At 48.6% G+C, this 17,352-nt stretch overlaps 1 protein-coding gene across 2 annotated transcripts in view; it reads left to right on the plus strand.

The window, feature by feature from the left end:
- YPEL2 (yippee like 2) overlaps nucleotides 1-17,352 on the plus strand; it is an 85,794-nt gene that overhangs the window by 45,759 nt on the left and 22,683 nt on the right. For both annotated transcript variants that reach the window (XM_079797854.1, XM_079797853.1), the window contains exon 2: nucleotides 469-782. In XM_079797854.1, the coding sequence (XP_079653980.1) occupies nucleotides 666-782 (117 nt within the window). In that variant the 5' untranslated portion in view covers nucleotides 469-665. The remainder of the gene's footprint in view (nucleotides 1-468; nucleotides 783-17,352) is intronic.

The raw sequence follows: 17,352 nt of genomic DNA on the forward strand, positions 1-17,352 counted from the left end.
GCAAAGGGTGGTGTGGGGGGTGCTGTCTCCACAGGTGGGAGTTCACGTGTTGGGAATGGATGAGAAATCCAGATGTGACTGTTGATGTGGTGACTCTCCGGAGGCTGAATTTCTCCTTTCACTCCTGCCGTTTATCTTGGTGGGCTCAGGAGAGGGGGGCCCTTAGGAGCCCTCTCCCGGGGCTACAGGGAGCGCGTTTACGCCTCCTGTAAACTGATCCTGCCAGTTTGCTGTATGTCAGTGGAGGGACTGCCGAGAGCCCTGAACCTCCAACTCGAGGAAAGCAGCAGTTCTGGGATCTCCAGTGGGTTCTTCTCCTTCCTGGGGCATCTTGACACAGTGCAGGAAGCAGAAGGGGGATCATTTCACCCTATAAATGTTGCCCTCCTGGTGGCAGTTGGACGCGACTTGCTTTGCAGGAAGCCCAGCTCCATCAGCTAATGATATTCCCTTATCTTGGTACCGCAGGCTGCTGAGCACCGGCCCGAGACCTCTGCTTGAGGGTCCTTCCTCTGAAGACATCACCAGTGTGTGGAGCCCGCCCCACACCCACCCCCTGCCACACCACGGCCTTTACCTGTGTCTTCCGGTGTTTCCCCTGCGACCCGTCCTGTGGGAGTGCCTCGTGGGCCGCCCCAGAGTTCACCCCACGCTCAGCGGCGCCAATGGTGAAGATGACAAGATCCAAGACTTTCCAGGCCTACCTGCCCTCCTGCCACCGGACCTACAGCTGCATTCACTGCAGAGCCCACTTGGCCAATCACGATGAACTCATTTCCAAGGTACACGCTCCCTGCAGGCCGGCCTTGCCTTCCCCGGGGGAGGGCACTTCCTGCCCCTAAAGGTGCAGAGGGTTACAAGCTCTCCAAGAGCCTGGGTATTGGTGCTGCATCTTCAATATGGGGGGGCCGGGGGATGTGTGGGAGCTGGGAAGGGGCTGACCCACATGGCTGTCTCATCTAGCTGAGAAATAACTGAGTTGGGGAGGGCGTGTGCTAGTTTGTTATTTTGGAAATTGGATCTCATCCCTGTTAGAGGCTGTGGGGAATGGTGGTTCGCAGGCCAGAGGGGAGAGGGGCTAAGGAGGGATTGGAGTCTTTGGCTTGGCTTGCTTGGCGTAGGTTGGCAGACGAACACGGTCTAGAATGCTGCCTGCCTGGAAAGCGAGTTGGAAGAAAGTTGGTGGGGCCAGGATGTCTTGTAGTGGGTTCTTAGCTGAGATGAGTGAGGATACTGCCTTTCAAGGTCATGAGACTGTTGACTTTGGGGAGGACCAGAGTGACTTGGTGAAGAGCTGACTCACTGGCCTGTGGGGACCATTAGGGCCTTTACATGGCATTTGATGATCCCAATCAGAAGAGAAAATGGAACCCTATTTTCCAGAGGAGCCTTGGCAACTGCTTCCTGAAGTTGGGGTGGGGGTGGGAGGATATGAAAAAATAAATAAACCCAACATCTCCGTTGTACAGTCTAGGAACTGGCTCCTTCAAGTAGCTCTCAGGGGAGCTGCTTCCCTCCTGGCCCTGAATTCCCACAGGAGGAGAAACAGGTTTTACGAGGCTGCATGAAAAGGAGAAAGAGATCACGGGGGACTTTTCCCTTAAAAAAAAAAATAATAATAAAAAAATCTCCTTCCTCTGAACCTGTACTACATGCCATTCAAGCAAAAAAAAAAAAAAAAAAAAAAAAAAAGATAAAAAGAAACAAACAAGCCTTTATGCAGACCCAGACTAAGTTTTAAAAAAATACTAGAGAAGGTGGCATCGTTTTCCCTGCCCCGGGCCTGGGAGCCCCAGCCAGAGAGGGAAGAAGGAACAACAGTCCTACAACAGTCGTGTCCAGCTGGCTGACCCAACAGGACATGAGGAAGGCTGCTGAGCAACCATGTGTGGTGTAGGGATTCGTAAGTCAGGACCGGGGTTACCCTCCTCCTTCTAGGCCTATTCCAGGGTCTAGGGTTACCACAGAGCTTGAACCCTGGAGCCTTCTGAGTCCTGACACCTGGCCCACTTCCCGTCTCTGGGTTTCTTCCAGTTACTCTCCTTTCTGCTGTTTCTGCGTCAGCCAGCCTATGGCTTCCTCCTCTGTCACCTAACTCGTGTTGTCTCAGGTGCCTTGGATCTTACGGGAACCCCTTGAGTGTGGAAGTTTGGATGGGGGAGGCTGTGTCAGCGAGGGAAGACAGGATTCAGTCCTCTTTGCTTTGGAAGAGTGCCTGCAAGCTTGAAGGGAAAATGTGAGTTGTCCTGTTTCTGAAAACCTCCAGAGAAAGTGGAAGCCAAGATATATTTTTTTAATACCAGGAAGAAGTGCTCTGTATCATAAGAAATGGAGGGACCAGTGAAATGTATTTTAGCGCCTTCTCTGTCCTAAAAACCTGCTACTTGACACTTTGTTATCTCACTTAACCTTCATAAGAAGCCTTTAAAGTAGGTGACATTAGTCATATTTCATTTTTTAAAATATCTTCAGGCTTCTTTTTCCCCCCCTTTAAATGTGTTTTTTTATTTTTTTTTTTTAGAGAGAGAGAGGAAGGGGGAGGGAGAGAGAGATAGACACATCAATGAGAGAGAAACATCAACATCGATCAGCTGCCTCCTGCACACTCCCTGCTAGGGATTGAGCCTACAACCCAGGCATGTGCCCCAATTGGAAATCGAACCAGAGACCTCTTGATGTATGGTTTGATTCTCAACCACTAAGCCACACCGGTTGGGCGATATTAGTCATATTTTATATGGATGGAGAAGTTGAGAGTTATAAATGTTGTCCAAGAACTCAAAATTGGAGGCTCAAAGAAGAGGAGCAATTACTTTGAGCATGTTTAAGAAGGATTTCTGGAAGAAGTGGGCCCTGTAGGATAGGTTGAAGTGACTGTGGGGAGATGGCAATGGCCTTCAAAGCCACTCTCATCTCTGGCCTGGAATACAGGTCTTGGATGATCTGGCAAAGCCGGCCTTTTGGGTTAGGGCTCCTGCCAGTTCCTTGCTTGATGTTCCAACCACTTGGAACTAAGCACATTCCCTAAATATACAGACAGGATTTCGGGCCGCTGTGCCTCAGCCAAGGGCAGCCCTTTTTCCTCACCTTCCTCTCTCCCAGGAGCCCCTGCACAGTCTTTCCCACCTGGGGCCATTTCCTGCTAGCTTTGTATCTCTGGGTCAGAATCCCACCCACGGCAAGAGCTCAATACACGATCAAATACATGCATGGATGGAGCCTGCACTTTGGGAGGGGACAAGTGACGAGCAAGAGAGACTTTGTTGGCCTCATGTCCTCTCTCCTGGGCCTTCTGGGGCAGAAAGGCTCATTCACAAATCCAGGCCAAAGTCAGCACAGGCTTCAGTTTCATTGGCCACAACCGGTGCACAGATGGGGTGCATTAGCGCTTGATGATTTAAAGAGTTGGGTTAAATGCCTGGCTGTGGGTTAGGACTGAGGGAACTGTGGCTGGCACCACACAAAGATTCCTTTATTTCACTCCACAGCCACCCCCGGCGTTAAGTAATCTATAGATTCTACTGCAGGTCTGCTCAACAGGAAGATCATTGCCCCAGCCCCCTCCTTGGAAAATGGGCCTTTCTTTTCATTCTGTTTCTCCCTTCCTTCCAAGAAAGTTCAGGGAGAGAATGTTTCTCCTGTTCTCCCCCCTTGAGGTAATCTGTGTGGTTTCAGGGTCAGCCCCAGGGGAGTTAGGCGCTGGGAAGCAGATAACTGGAGCAGCCATGTAATTAAACGATATGTTGTGCTTGTAATAGAGCCTTTGATCTGGAAGCTCGACATTCCATTGTTTGGTCTAAAAAAAGAAAAGATGACACAAAGGTCCAGAGAACTGCAGCCCTGAGTGTTTGGCCAGCAGAGAACAGGGGATGGAACCAGGACTTTGGGCTCCCTTCCTACGGTGTGGCTGAGCCCACATGGAAATGCATAGTTGTCAGGATTTGAACAATTAGGGCCATATTGGCATGTGGTGTAAGGAATCCTGCACCGAGTGTTCCACCTTCCCAGCTTGCTCTAGATCCCCAGACGCCTGGGATCAACTGTCCAGCCTCTGATTCCCAGCTTCTCACTAGTCAGAGGGGTGAGATGATATTTGCTGTGTCTAATGCCTAGTAGCTAGCACTGTGCTCACTGTGTGCCCTCGCCCTAAGAGTGCTGTGTGGTAGGTGTACCTTATTGTGTGTGGAGGGGGGGAGCAGGTTTACCTCATCGGGATGCTATGAGGCTGGATGAGATCATAGATGTGTGGGTGGTTTGTAAATCAAAGAAAGCTCTATGCAAGTATAAAGTAGTTCCTCTGCTTCTCTTGGCCTTGCTGTCCAAAAAAAAAAAAAAAAAAAGGAAAGAAAAAAGGAAAGACAAGGGGTGGAGTGGAGGGGATTGTTCCTGCTGACACCAAGCAGATTTCCATTAGCCAGGATAGTTTCACTTTAGACCATGGAGCACAGGAGTTAGACATGGAGGAAAAGGAAAGAGAAGAAATCGACAGCTAAGATGCACGTGTCTGCAGAAAGGTAACAGCTTTCGCTCGGTGGGATGGCTGATGGCTGGGGGTGGGTAGGTGAGTCGATGAGAGAACTATCTGGGGAATGTGCTGAGGCATCATCCTACAGCTTCTTTCTTGGGGGTGTTGTGCTCTGAATGTTTGCCTGCAGAGGTGTTTTGAGTTGGCATGAGGAATTGCTCACACTGTCGTTTCTTACTTAATGGTGCAAGCCCCAGGATGAAGTTGTACCTGGATTATAAATAATAATGGTTTCCATTGGAACCGTTAGTTGCCCTGAGTAAAAACCATCCAACTCTCATTTCAGTGGGGGCTGTTATGGGAACCTGGATCTTCACAAAGCTTTTCCCTGAAAATTTCCTCTGCCGTTGTCATTCCCTCCCCTCCCACCTGCTAACCCTTTCATGGCATCCTGGAGTGGGCCATTTAGGAATAGCGAGTTGGGTTCATCTATCACAATCCCACTCTAGGGACAGTGGCTTCATTTGGAGATACTGGCTGCGTTAGTTACTGCTCTAGGGCCTTGGAGGGAAGGTGTAGGAGGCTCTGGAGTGTGGGGGGTGGGGAGTCCAGTGAAAGGCAACAGGAAGAAATCTTTTGCTCACTCTCTCAAACTATTTTTTACTCTGTCAAACCTTTAGGTCAGTTATCTTCTGGTGACAGATACAGAACTCCCGGAGTTGCAGGTCACGGAGCCCAGTCCCTCTTCATGAGGAAACAGGCCATGGGTCACTCAGTGACCAACTGAGGTTCCATAGGCTCAGAGCCGGGTGTGTCTGGTCCACACCACTCAGCTGCACTCCGTGGAAGAGCTCTGCCTCAGCTGCTTCCATCTCAGCTGGCGAGCTCCTAGGAGGCAGGTTCTTTTTCTTCCCTCTGGGGTTCCATCAGGCTTACCCTGGTAGCGTCTGGGTTTTCCCTTCGTGCCTAGACACTAGACCAAGTGTTTCTGTCATCATTCAGAGCAAGACCTTCCGAAGGCTTGTGTGGATCTCACAGTTGCTGAGAGGCCACTCTGCCTCAGTTTCCCAGCTCTGCTTCTGAGCCTAGTGCTTGGTACCTGTGATTCTCAAAAAGACTTGTACCCCCAACACCATGGCTTAGAGGTAGTGGGCACGGAGGGGGTGTCAGTCTGGAAGTACAGAGATCCAGCCCATTTTGTCTATCTTGATAAGTTATCATATTGTTTCTCAGTTCCCAGCCTCTACAAGCTTGTCTTTCATGTACAGTAAACGAACTCTCCAGAATATATTAATGCCATTTTTTTATGTCCCGAAAATCTCATGTAAAAAAATCACACAGGAACAGAATTTGTAAAAGTCTACTCATTTCATTTTCTCTAAGTACTCTGGAAAATGTTAATAGTCGGCATTGGATTGTACTAGTAGTGTTAGTGACTTCTATGCCACATCAAGCAGAATAAGCCATAAAGAACATGCACAATAAGATATGTCACTTAAGATAATTCTTGCAAATTATATTTTGAATTCTAATTTTATCAATTAAGAGATTTTTGGTATCTAGTGGATATATGCCAGTGATTTTTACAAAAACCATGATTCAGTAAAATTAGTATTTCTATTCTAGCAAGATGATTGTATGTAAACCTGTAAATGTTGACCTCAAAAAGGTGAACTTTTTGTTTCTGAAATAGTGGGACCCAGGCTTTTACCAGAGTGACCGATGAGCTGTCAGCAACAAAAGGCTGAGAGCAACCCCATAGATAAAGTGCCTTTGTTGCTTTTGCAGTGTTTGCAGATCATTGTTGAATGTTTGTCAGTGTTTCCCAAAGAGCATTTCTGAGGTACGGCAAAGGCAAGAGTGACAAATTATGGAAGCGTTCCAACATAAGCCAGTAAGTCCAGTTTCAAAACACGGTCCATCAGTTTAGCTTCTGTAGAGAAAATCACATATCGAACCTAAATTACTTCTTTTCTACAACTACTTGACCTTTGCAAGTCCCAATCTCCTACCCAGGAAGTATTAGTTCTGGAAGAGTGCAAACAAGATGACCTGTCGACCACCCAGGAAGGAGTGACAGGTGAACCAAGTTTATACAGAAAATCTCCCAACAAAGAGATGTCATTAGATTACAGTGTTTCTTGGTGAAACGAAACCATGTGGAGCTTATAAGATATCTCATGGCATCTTCCCCCATACAGACAGAGATTGAATCAAATTCAGGGTGAGGTCAGCCATAAATTAGGCTGGGAAGTTTGTATGGCGTAATTGTTTCAGGACCGGACCGCCACAGCAGGAGCTCAGAGGCCTCTGGTGTGTGTGGGTGATGGCAGCGGGGACTGTGCCATACTTGCTCTTTTGTCTCATTGTCTCTGTTCTGTCACTGCACAAATGCTAAACATGTACTCTGTGTGTGTGTGTGTGTGTGTGTGTGTGTGTGTGTGTGTGTAACACTGTTCTAGATATCATGCTACTACCCTTAAGGATTTTTACCTTCAAGGAACTTTGTAGTTGGGGAGATGATAGGTTCATAAGTCATCCCTTCTTGAAGTTTGTACTTCACCTTGTGTTTATCTTAAAGCAATTTTATCACAGTGTAATGATGCATGTCTCCCATTAGCTTGTGAACTACTTGAGGAGATGCTTGTGATGTCATCTTTGTGTCTTTAGCACCCGACACAGCTCCTAAAGACTGGTAGATTTTCAGCGGATACCTGAGTGAATGACTAATAGTACCCAGGATAGAGACAGAGATCAGGGGTCTTAATTTGGGGTCCGTGGACTGGCTTCAAGGGATCCCTGAAGTTGTATGTTTAATTCTGTATGCATGTATCATTTTCTAGGGAGGTTTCCATGGCTTTCACTAGGTTTTCAAAGGAGTTGTTGGCCAAAAATGAACTTTATGGGCCAGATATTGAGGGACTGTGATGGAAGGGGTAGGTTGAAGCCAGATTGTTGGAAGAATACAAGTTCGACTTGATCCTGCTGGCAGCTGGGTACTACTGAAGACGTTTGAGCAAGTAACTAAATGACCAGAGCTTTGCTGTGAGAAGGGAAATGTGGTTGTGATGTGGTAGGGGAACTGCTGAAGAGACTAGAAATGGAAAAACCAGTGCATGTGCATTGCAGGGATCTGAAGATACCCCAGGCATGTGGTGATCATGCAGTAAATGCTTGTGGACCACTGCTTGGGAGAGAAATGCTCACCTTCTGTCCTCATGAACAAGAGGAATTGAATTCAGGAAGTCACACGCTTTGGATGGAGGCAGACCTGTCCCACTGTGTTGCCCGTTCCCTGTGAAAATGAACCTGGGCACAAGTAGAATTGCTTACCAGTTTGTTATCCAAGGAGCTGCCAAGGACGGAGTCTGGTGCAAGCAGCAGGAGCACACGAATCTGCTCGATTGTGACCCTTTCTCTGTGGTTGCTTTAAATACCAAAAGGAAATGTCGACTGAGCTCTGAGGCCGACCCTGAAAATGAACTCTGTGGTTTGCAAATGTCTGTAAGGATCCAGTCATAAGGTTGGTTGGTACACGAGTGTCTCGGCATTCGGTGAGGACGCTGGTGATTGCAAGCTTGTGTTCCCAGTAAAAAATCCCAAGAAAATCCTTTTCTAAAAAGGGAAGCTGTGAAGTGGGTAAAGGACATCTGCCCTGTGTTTGAGCACCGATCCTCCCCTACCTCTGCACCGTTGCTGGTGTGGCTGTTCATATTCTGGGACCTGACCAGAATCCACTGTCATACACCGCATGTTCGTTTCAATATTACTTATTTTTTGCATTTGAAACAACATGCCAGGCCCTCGCCTTGGTACTAGGCATAGGTAGATGAAGCCAACAATATTCCTGCACCTTTGGGTACAGGGGAATGAAAGGCTCTCCGGGGAGGGCAGGATGTTACTGATGAGGTTGTGTTGGTGACATAAACACCACAGGATGAAAAGGCTACATTGCTGCTATTAACTACTATTTATTGAACATATACTGTGTGCTAAGGACTCCTTTAAATGTTTTCTTTACTTCATCACTTTATAACATCCTTTCAAAGTGGGGATTAACTGACTTGCCTAAGCCCATAGGTTTCCAAGAAGCTGTATGGGATACAGATTGAGATAGGTCTAGGCCCTCTTTGCCATTTAAGGACCCAGGTTATTTTCTGGTCTCTCTCAGTAAAATTGGTGGTGAATTGTACCCTGTATTCCCTCCTTTCATTTTTCCTTGCCTGAAGAATCCTTTCTTTCTCTATATCCAGTTTCTACCCATCCTTTTTTCTTCTTTTTTTGCATCTACTCATGCATTTTAAAAAATTGAATATGTGGTAGAAAATTTTAAAATACAATATGGTTATATAATATATAACCAGATACACTTCAAGTCCACATTAGAGAATTCATCGTGTGGAAATTTGATTGAATGCTTAGGGAAAACCTATTTTGCTTTTTTAAGCACCTTATGTGGCCAAATGTACAACATATGTGGTCATTTATATAAAAAGCTGGAAACTGCAAAACAAAGCACCAAATACCAGCCAAATACTAAAATGGTCACTTATGCAGGATATTCGCATAACGGAAATAAAATCAGGTTCATGAGGCTATGCATTCTTTATTAACCACCTAGGAAAAGGTCAGACAACTATTCTTTTCCTGGTAAGAACACGACGCGAAATGCAAAAAACTGCAATTTATCTGAGGCATTACCCGTGGTCGGCAAACTGCAGCTTGTGAGCCACATGCGGCTCTTTGGCCCCTTGAGTGTGGCTCTTCCACAAAATACCACAGCCTGGGCGAGTCTATTTTGAAGAAGTGGCGTTAGAAGAAGTTTAAGTTTAAAAAATTTGTCTCTCAAAAGAAATTTCAATCGTTGTACTGTTGATATTTGGCTCTGTTGACTAATGAGTTTGCCGACCACTGTATTAGGCAATTGCATTAAAAAGCTTGTAGAATGATATGCAAAAAGCCATTTTTATTGACTGTTAAGAAAAAAAAGTATCTTTTCTCAATGAGCATTTCCATCCAATGAATTTCATGCACAGGGGAGTCGGCGGGGAGATGGTGTTCCTTAGCCCAGCCTGCACCCTCTCCAATCTGAGACCCCTTGAGGGATGTTTGACTGCTGGATCAGGCAGTCGGACATCACTCTCACAATCCAGGACTAAATAGGCAGTCGGACATCACTCTCACAATCCAGGACTGCTGGCTCCCAACCGCTCACCTGCCTGCCTGATGGCCCCTAACTGCTTCTGCCTGCCAGCCTGATCACCCCCTATCCACTCCCCTGCCAGCCTGATCGACGCCTAACTGCTCCCCTGCCGGCCTGATTGCCCCTAACTGCCCTCCCCTGCAGGCCTGGTCACCCCCTAACTGCCCTCCCCTGCAGACCTAGGTCCCCCCCAACTTCCCTCCTTTGCAGGCCTGGTCCCCCCAAACTGCCCTCCCCTGCTGGCCTGGTCTCCCCCAACTGCCCTCCTCTGCTGACCTGAGCACCCCCAACTGCCCTCCTCTGCTGGCCTGGTCACCCCTAACTGCCCTCCCTTGCTGGTCTGATCGCCCACAACTGTCCTCTCCTGCTGGCCATCTTGTGTCTATCTGGGGACAGCCATCTTTGACCACATGGGGGTGGCCATCTTGTGTGTTGGAGTGACGGTCAATTTGCATATCACTCTTTTATTAGATGGGATAAGTAGCCTCTACCCATTCTTGAAGACCAGCTTCAGTGTTTTCTAGGATGTCTTCCTGGGCTAGAGGATTGTCTCTCTCCACTGAATGTCTATACAACTCGCCGCTTGCTTGTTCGTTTAGCAATTAATAATGACGTCTTGTAATAATATGGTCTGTGTTATTGTGGTCACATGCACTTTTTATGTATAATTGTCTTGTTTCCTAACAAGAGTCTAAATGACCTGGAGTCATAGACTCTCAGAACATGAGAGCTGGAGGGGCCCTGGAACCTGGGTTTTCTAGTTCAGCTCCTTGTACAGATCAAGAAAGCACTGAGTACCTCTTGACTTTGTACCTTGCCACCTCCTCCCTGCTGCACCGCCTACTGCCTTGCACCTAACGGTTGCTCGTCAATGCTGGAGGCAGCCCGGGGAGAGGGCTGGCAGCCGGGTGAATTAAAGTATCAAGCTGTATGATCTTGGACAAGGCTGGTCTCTCTGGCTCTCCTTTTTCTTCCTCCTTCCAAATGAGGCGTTAGATGAAACTATCTTTAAAGGTTCCTTCCACATCCCCCTGATTATAATGTAGCAGCAAACTGTGATATGAAGCAACGTAAGTTCGGGTTAACAGGGTAAAGTCTGAGCCAGAACATTCCCTCGGTTTAGACTCTGGCTTCTTTACTTAGTGGTTATGCAAGTTAAGTAACCTTGTCTTAACGCCCTCATTGGGAAAATGGGAATACTTTTAATATTAGATACCGGATAGAATTTTTGTGGAAATTAAACGAGGTAATCAAGTACGTAAACGCTCAGCAAGTGCTGCTAACTGTTGTTTTCTATGACTGTTTTTTAAGCAAAATAACAACAGAAAGTGGCACTCAAACATAACCAGGTCCTGGCACCCCTAATTGTCCTGGTATATTTGTTCCTTCTTTTTGAGAGACTCAACTTTTGCCGGTAGCTATACAGCTGGTCTTCTGCGGCTTCTGATCCTTGTTACTTACAATTCCAAAGGGACTGACGGGTCTCTGGAGGCAATTCCCACAGAAGCAGCAGCCTTCATCCTGCTTTCTGGGGCCTCGCCTGCAAGCACCTGCGAGGTCTCTCTAGCATTTTAAGTGGAAAACCTGTTCCCACCCCCTTCTCTCCTGTTCTGTCAGGTGGTTACTTTGCCTCTGACCACAGACCTCCAGGGTTACAGAGACCTCAAACTACTGTGACAGCAGCAGTCAGGCAGCTGGGAGAGAGGTCGGGGCCTGGGTGTCAGGGCCGTGGCCAAGAACTGCTTGTCAGTTTGGTTAACTCTGTGATGGTTCAGGTGTGTGTGGGGAGGCAGGGAGGCCGAGCTTCTTTGGAAAGAAGTCATTTTGCTTATCCTTAAAAAAAAATAAAAATAAATAAAAAAAATCTCTGATACCTTTGTTTCCAAAGCACTTAGCCTGTTCCCGAGGGAGGTGGGGTTTGACCTGGTGACCCAGAGCACTGTCTCAGGTCAGAGCTGCCAGCCGAGGAGAGCTTCCCCACCCTCTGCCTATTGCTGGTGGCTGGACAGTGACTCAGGGGAGGAGGGAGCTGAGGAGGAGACTGGCTCTGCCAGCTGCTGCTAAAAACAACATCTAATCAGTCCACAAGCTCCTCCCTCCAGACCACAGTGAAGTCAAGAAGCAGAGCTGGTGGCACTGGCTCCCCTCCCCGTCACCCCCAAAACCTTTGGATCTTTAAAGGGGCAACTAATGGTTGTCAAAAAAGTGAAACGGTCTCTGTTTGGGGGCCCAGGAACTCCTTTTCCTCCCTGTTAGGGCTGGTCCCACCAACAACATTCACTGGAACTCCAGCTCCCTAACAGGTAAATGAGGGCACAGAAAAGCATTTCCTGACCAGAACAAAAACTCTCAGAGTGACCCCTCCTGCACCGAGCTCCCTCATCGTTTGTTCCACGTTTAGGGAGCTCCTCCGACATGTTAAGTAGTGGGAACGCAGTGGCAAACAGATGTATGCATGCCTTGCCCTCAGCCAGCCGGTACTCAGGACCCTTTGGTTACTGGGAAGCCACTGTCTAAAGGAGCAGCTGGCGACAGTAGAGGTGGGGATCTCCACCCTGAGCCTGGTACCGCGTTGTCTGGGGCAGCTGGGGAGCCAGCATTTCCATGTTGTTTTCCATTCCATTTGCCTGATTTCCATGCCCAAATGGGTACCGCTTTTTCCTTGACTCTCCCTGCTCCCCCCATCATGTCAACCCGGGGTTAGTGCCAGCTGGGCCCTTGCAGCTCGAGGTGGCCAGGGAGCGAGCCCTGCTGTTCCCTGATGTGTATTTGGAGGAACGTCTGTTTGCTGGACCAGGCCTCTCGCTATTGGCGGGTGGCTCCATTTTTATTTCTGAAAGCTGCTTGACTGGACCCTCAGCTGGCCCCTCCCCTTTCCATGCCACGTGTTCAAAATGACAGGGAGGGCTCTGCAGAGCCCCTTAAGGTTCGCCCCAGGCAAATTCACTTGGAAAACCTAAGGAAAGAGGAAGCCAGAGAAACCAGACCTCCTGCGGGTGGGCTCCATAAGCCACCGTATTTTTTAACTCTCCCCTCAGCAGAAGAAAGAAAAAAGAAAAAAAAAGCAAAGTGTATTTGTGGGGGAGGAGAGCTCCTCCCTGCCTGTCTCCTCCTCTGTAAAATAACAGGCGAACCTGCCCTGGGCACTGAGGGGGCAGGTGCTGGGTAAATACAGGAGGAAGGAAAGCCGATAAGATATGGTCTGACAAATCTAGGTCACCAGGCGGCTGCGAGGCACCTGTATGACTGGTCACCTTGAAACTGACAGGAGGGAGGAGGATGGACTTTTGTTCAGGGCACAGACTGGCCAACTTCCCATGCTTGTGTTTGTTTATTCGGTAAGCATTGCTTGAGCACCATTATATTCCAGGCCACGTGGTGTAGGTATTTCAGGCCCTTCTGTGTCTCCATTAGGCAAAATCTCCTCCTGGATCCCAGGCCTGTAACTAGTGCTAAAAAAAAAAGAAAAAAAAAAAAAAAAGACATGACATCATGCAAAAGCCAGTCCACTAACTCCCGGAGTGGGGGCAGCCAGTCTCTTGGTAGACGAAGGAGCTGTTTGAAGGCTTACTTCCCTGTTCCTTCAGCTAGATCAGGGTGGGCAGAACTTTTCTGTGCAGGCCAGATAGTAAATATTTCAGGCTTTGCTGGCCATATGGTCTCAGCCACTCAATTCTGCACCCATAGAATGCATCAACAAAGGAGTGTGGCTACATTCCAGCAAAACTTTATTTGCAAAACAGGTGAGAGACCCAGTTTGGCCCTTGTGTCTTGTTTGCTGACTCCTAGGCGAGATGTGTGGTCAGGGTGGCCTCCGGCCAGAGACAGTCCCTCTGTGTCCTCAGTTTTTGTTTCCCTGTAGGAACAAATTTAAATAGGAGAGTACAAATGGCAGCAAGAGCAAGTGAGAATTTACCTGCAGAAAAGGAATACACTCAGATATAGTTGGAGCGGGCAACTGAGCCAGCCAAAACCAAACCAAGGGCCCCCCACTCAGTTGGGGGTTTGGGGAATTTATACCCCTAGGCTGGAGTGTCCCTAATTAAGTCTCCCCCTCCATCATTTCTCAAAAATAAAAATATAGCTTCAAGTTGTAAGGCTCCTTCACCCAGGTGTTATACCACTGGTTATACCACATCCTGGAGGGGCTCTAAATCTTCTCACTTCACATAGGGGTCTGTTGCCTTTATTATCTAACTTTGGTTTGTCACATCTCACAGGTATCCCCTCCAAGCCCTAAGTGCCTCACCCAGCGCATGTCTTCCTTGCTGCCTGCTCTAATAGATGGTTGAAACGCGTGTTGGAGACATGGGTTTATGTGATTTCAGGAGGAATTCCAAACCAGGTGACTGCCTTTGGTGTGGACAGTGTCGGAGCTAATGCACTGTGCTCATTGACAAGGTTGATTGACACTCCGGTGTCAGTTTAGCTGCACAGACAATTCCACTTCACAGGCCAAACTTCAGCCTCAGCCACGTCGCACACCCAGGTTCCCACCAAAGGTTACCAGGTGACCCCGCCAGACAGTGCACATAGTTTCATACAATCTCAGCAGTCCAATGGGGAGACAGTGAGGGGCGCTGCTGATGGGGAGTCAGTAGCATCGTTTTAAAAGCCCTGAATGAAGGGTCAAGCCGCCTCCACTCTCAGTCTGGCTCTGCCACTGACTATTCATTGTGGCATTGATAAGTCACTTCACCGCTCTGCCCAGTCAGCAGATACTGAGTACTGTATGAGGCACTGGGGATACTGAAATGGATGCAACAGAATTCTTGCTTTAAGGAGCTTATGGTCTATCAGGGAAGAGAAACAAGATGCAGTGAAACACAGGGTTTGAGTAGGTGATTGTTCAGGATTCTGGGGGGACAAAGAGCAGGATGAGTGTTTACTTAGTGAGCAAAAAAGGGGAGTCCATCCCGAATAGAGTCAGAGAAACATTCTAGAGGAGATCAAGCCTAGGGAATCACAGGTAAGAGATGGAGGAGGCATGTGAGGGGGAATCAGGAGGTCAGCAGGGGTGGGTCATGGGGCCCAGACTCTCAGCGAAGGAGGTTAGACTTAATTCTGATGCTGTGGGAGCCGCTGAAAGGTTTTAAGCAAGGGAGTCCTAGCCTCTGATTCAGATTGGACTCAAAAGTCTCTCCAGTTTCCATAAACCCTGTAGTCACAAGCTTCATGTGAATAGAAATGTTGATACTGTATAAAGTTAATAAGCATGAAAATTAAACCAGTGGCTGTAATTAATAACCAGGCTCAGTCCCTTGCTGGTAGTGCCTTTAGCTAAACAGCAATCGGATAAATCATTGGCCAACACCAAGCACCCATAGCTCTGAGAAGAGGGACTTTCAAAGTTCCCTGGGTTCCCTGGCTTGCTGGGCCAGGCACTCCCTCTTATGTGACCCTTGTGGCTTCTTGAGGCTCACCGAGTCGTCAGAGGCTGGCAATAGCAACTCCACATTTATGTGTTTTTCTGCTACTTTAAAGGGAGAACTGAGTGGCAGCATTCAGATGGCATTTGGTGTAGCTTTGAGGTTCAGGACAGGGCAAAGGGGGGGGGGGGGCATGGTGCTAAGTGGCTTCTGCAGTCTTCATGTACTTTAGCGCCTGCCTGAGCATAATTTAGGGCATTAGAAAATGGGGGTTCCTGGGCAGCAGATTTCCGAATCTGACAGCACATCACGGTAACTGGGATGAAAAGGCTGATCTACAGGTCCCACCTGCAGAGATTCCTACGGTGTGGGTCTGCATGTGGCTAGGGCGACGGACACGTCATCTAGGACACAACAGTTAAGGAGGCATGCATTCTTAGGGTTTGTACAAGGGCAGAGGCGGCACTTCAGAGGGAGGACCTCCTTAAATGTTGTGTTCTAGCTTTCTGGCTGGCTTCCCCCTAATCCCAGGCCTAGGAGGGCGTCTCCCCTCTCCCCCTGAGATTCTGATGCAACTAGTACTAATAGTGGGAGCCACAGCTCTAGGACAAAAGTTCTCAATACTTGGGAAATAGCTACCCATGCTGTCCCCACCACCCGCGCTCTACCATCTCGCCCCATCCCACTGCCGGAAGGCCCAAAGGGTGGTTTGGACTAACATTTGCCTGAAAAAGGAAACAGCTCTTTGGAAGCATTCTTCTAGTAATAAAGACAATAGTCATCATTTTACCGAGCGTGTACTAAGCGCCAGGCACTGTACCAGGGACTTTTGATGGGACTCACATCTTCTGTCTTATACCCGTCCAGAGGGGGATGTGCCACTGTTGTTCCCATTTTCAGGTAACGGAAGTAAAGCTTAGACAAATCGAGTTGACCAAGGGGCCTCGGCTAGGGAATGGCAGAACCAGAATTGGAATTTAGGCAGGACCCCCGTCCATGTCCCTAAAAGTACTCTAGCATGAGGTTTATTTTTTGCTCCAAATTAGCAGAGGAGACCAGCTCAGCCCCCTCTCCGGGTGCCTGGCTCTGAAATCTCTAGGTAACTCCCTGTTTCTGGGACCATACATGGAACCCCCGATTTCCTCTGCCTGTGTATGTTTTTGTAAACAGGGTTTTCTGTCCCACAGACCCATGGCCCCCAGAAAGGGGTGGAAGGAGATCCTCAGCAGGGGCAGGAGAGTTACTCTTTCTTAAGCTATTTACTGATCGACTCCCTTTGCTCCTGAAACCAGAAAGCAGAGGAACTCAAGAGTCAGCAGGGCTCAGAGCCCTAATTAATTTGTGGTCCAACTGGGTCAGGGGGAGTGACCCTGTGCAGTGGCCTTTTTTTTTTTTTCAGGGACATGTGTGCCCAGCTCACTAGAGCAGAGTTCCACGCACAGAGGGGAGAGATTCCAGATCCCCCTCCCGGGGGTGGGGTTATCTCTCCCGTGAAGCATGTCTGCCTATTCAGTCCCTTCCTCCCTGGCTCTCTGGCTGGGCTCCTGCCGGTGTTAAGTTGCCCCAAATACCCAGTCTCTTATTTCACATCCTCAGGCAAAGATCCCACAGCCAAGGTGCCCTTTCAGCTTAGCTTTCCCATCGGCCGCTCACTGACAGATAAGCTCCTAAGAAGAGTGAAGAGGGAGGGTGCAGAGGTGGGGCAAACCGGAGCCCACCCCTTTTGTCCCTTTGTCATGGGGCTCGGTGGGTCCTCCAGCCCCCCAGTGTTGTGCATGATGGGGTGGCGGCCAGCGGCCTCATTGGCAGCTGGGACTTGACTTGGCCAAGCCACAATGGCACGTATGCTTGGGCTTTACCTTAGGGTGGAAATTGGAGGCTAAAAGTTTGTAAGTGTCAGGAGACCAGGAAACTCTGTTTTGTGTGTGGGCTGGGAGAGCGCGGGGCTCCGGAGCCAGGCTCTGTTTCTGCGTACTCTGCCAGACTCCCAGGCCAGACCTCGCGGAGATGGCTCACTCCCTGGGCTGGGTGGACCGAGACACGAGTGCTGCTGGGATTCTGGAGCGAGCAGGAGCCAGTGGACAGAATGTTCTTGCGCCCGGATGGACCGGCCACAGCATGGCTGGGCCCCTGCGGGTAGAGGCGAACCCTTTCTCGTTGAGTCAATCCATATCTTGAGTAACAATTTACTGCCAGATGAACTGGTTCTAATGTACCTTTCTGAAGTGATATACGCGGTTAAAATAAAAACGGGAGTGACCAGGAAGTTTGCACAGTTAGGTCCATTGGTCTTCCTGCTCCGGGGAGCAAACCTG

Source organism: Cnephaeus nilssonii (assembly GCF_951640355.1).
Source record: "Cnephaeus nilssonii genome assembly, chromosome: 19".
Classification (NCBI taxonomy): domain Eukaryota; kingdom Metazoa; phylum Chordata; class Mammalia; order Chiroptera; family Vespertilionidae; genus Cnephaeus; species Cnephaeus nilssonii.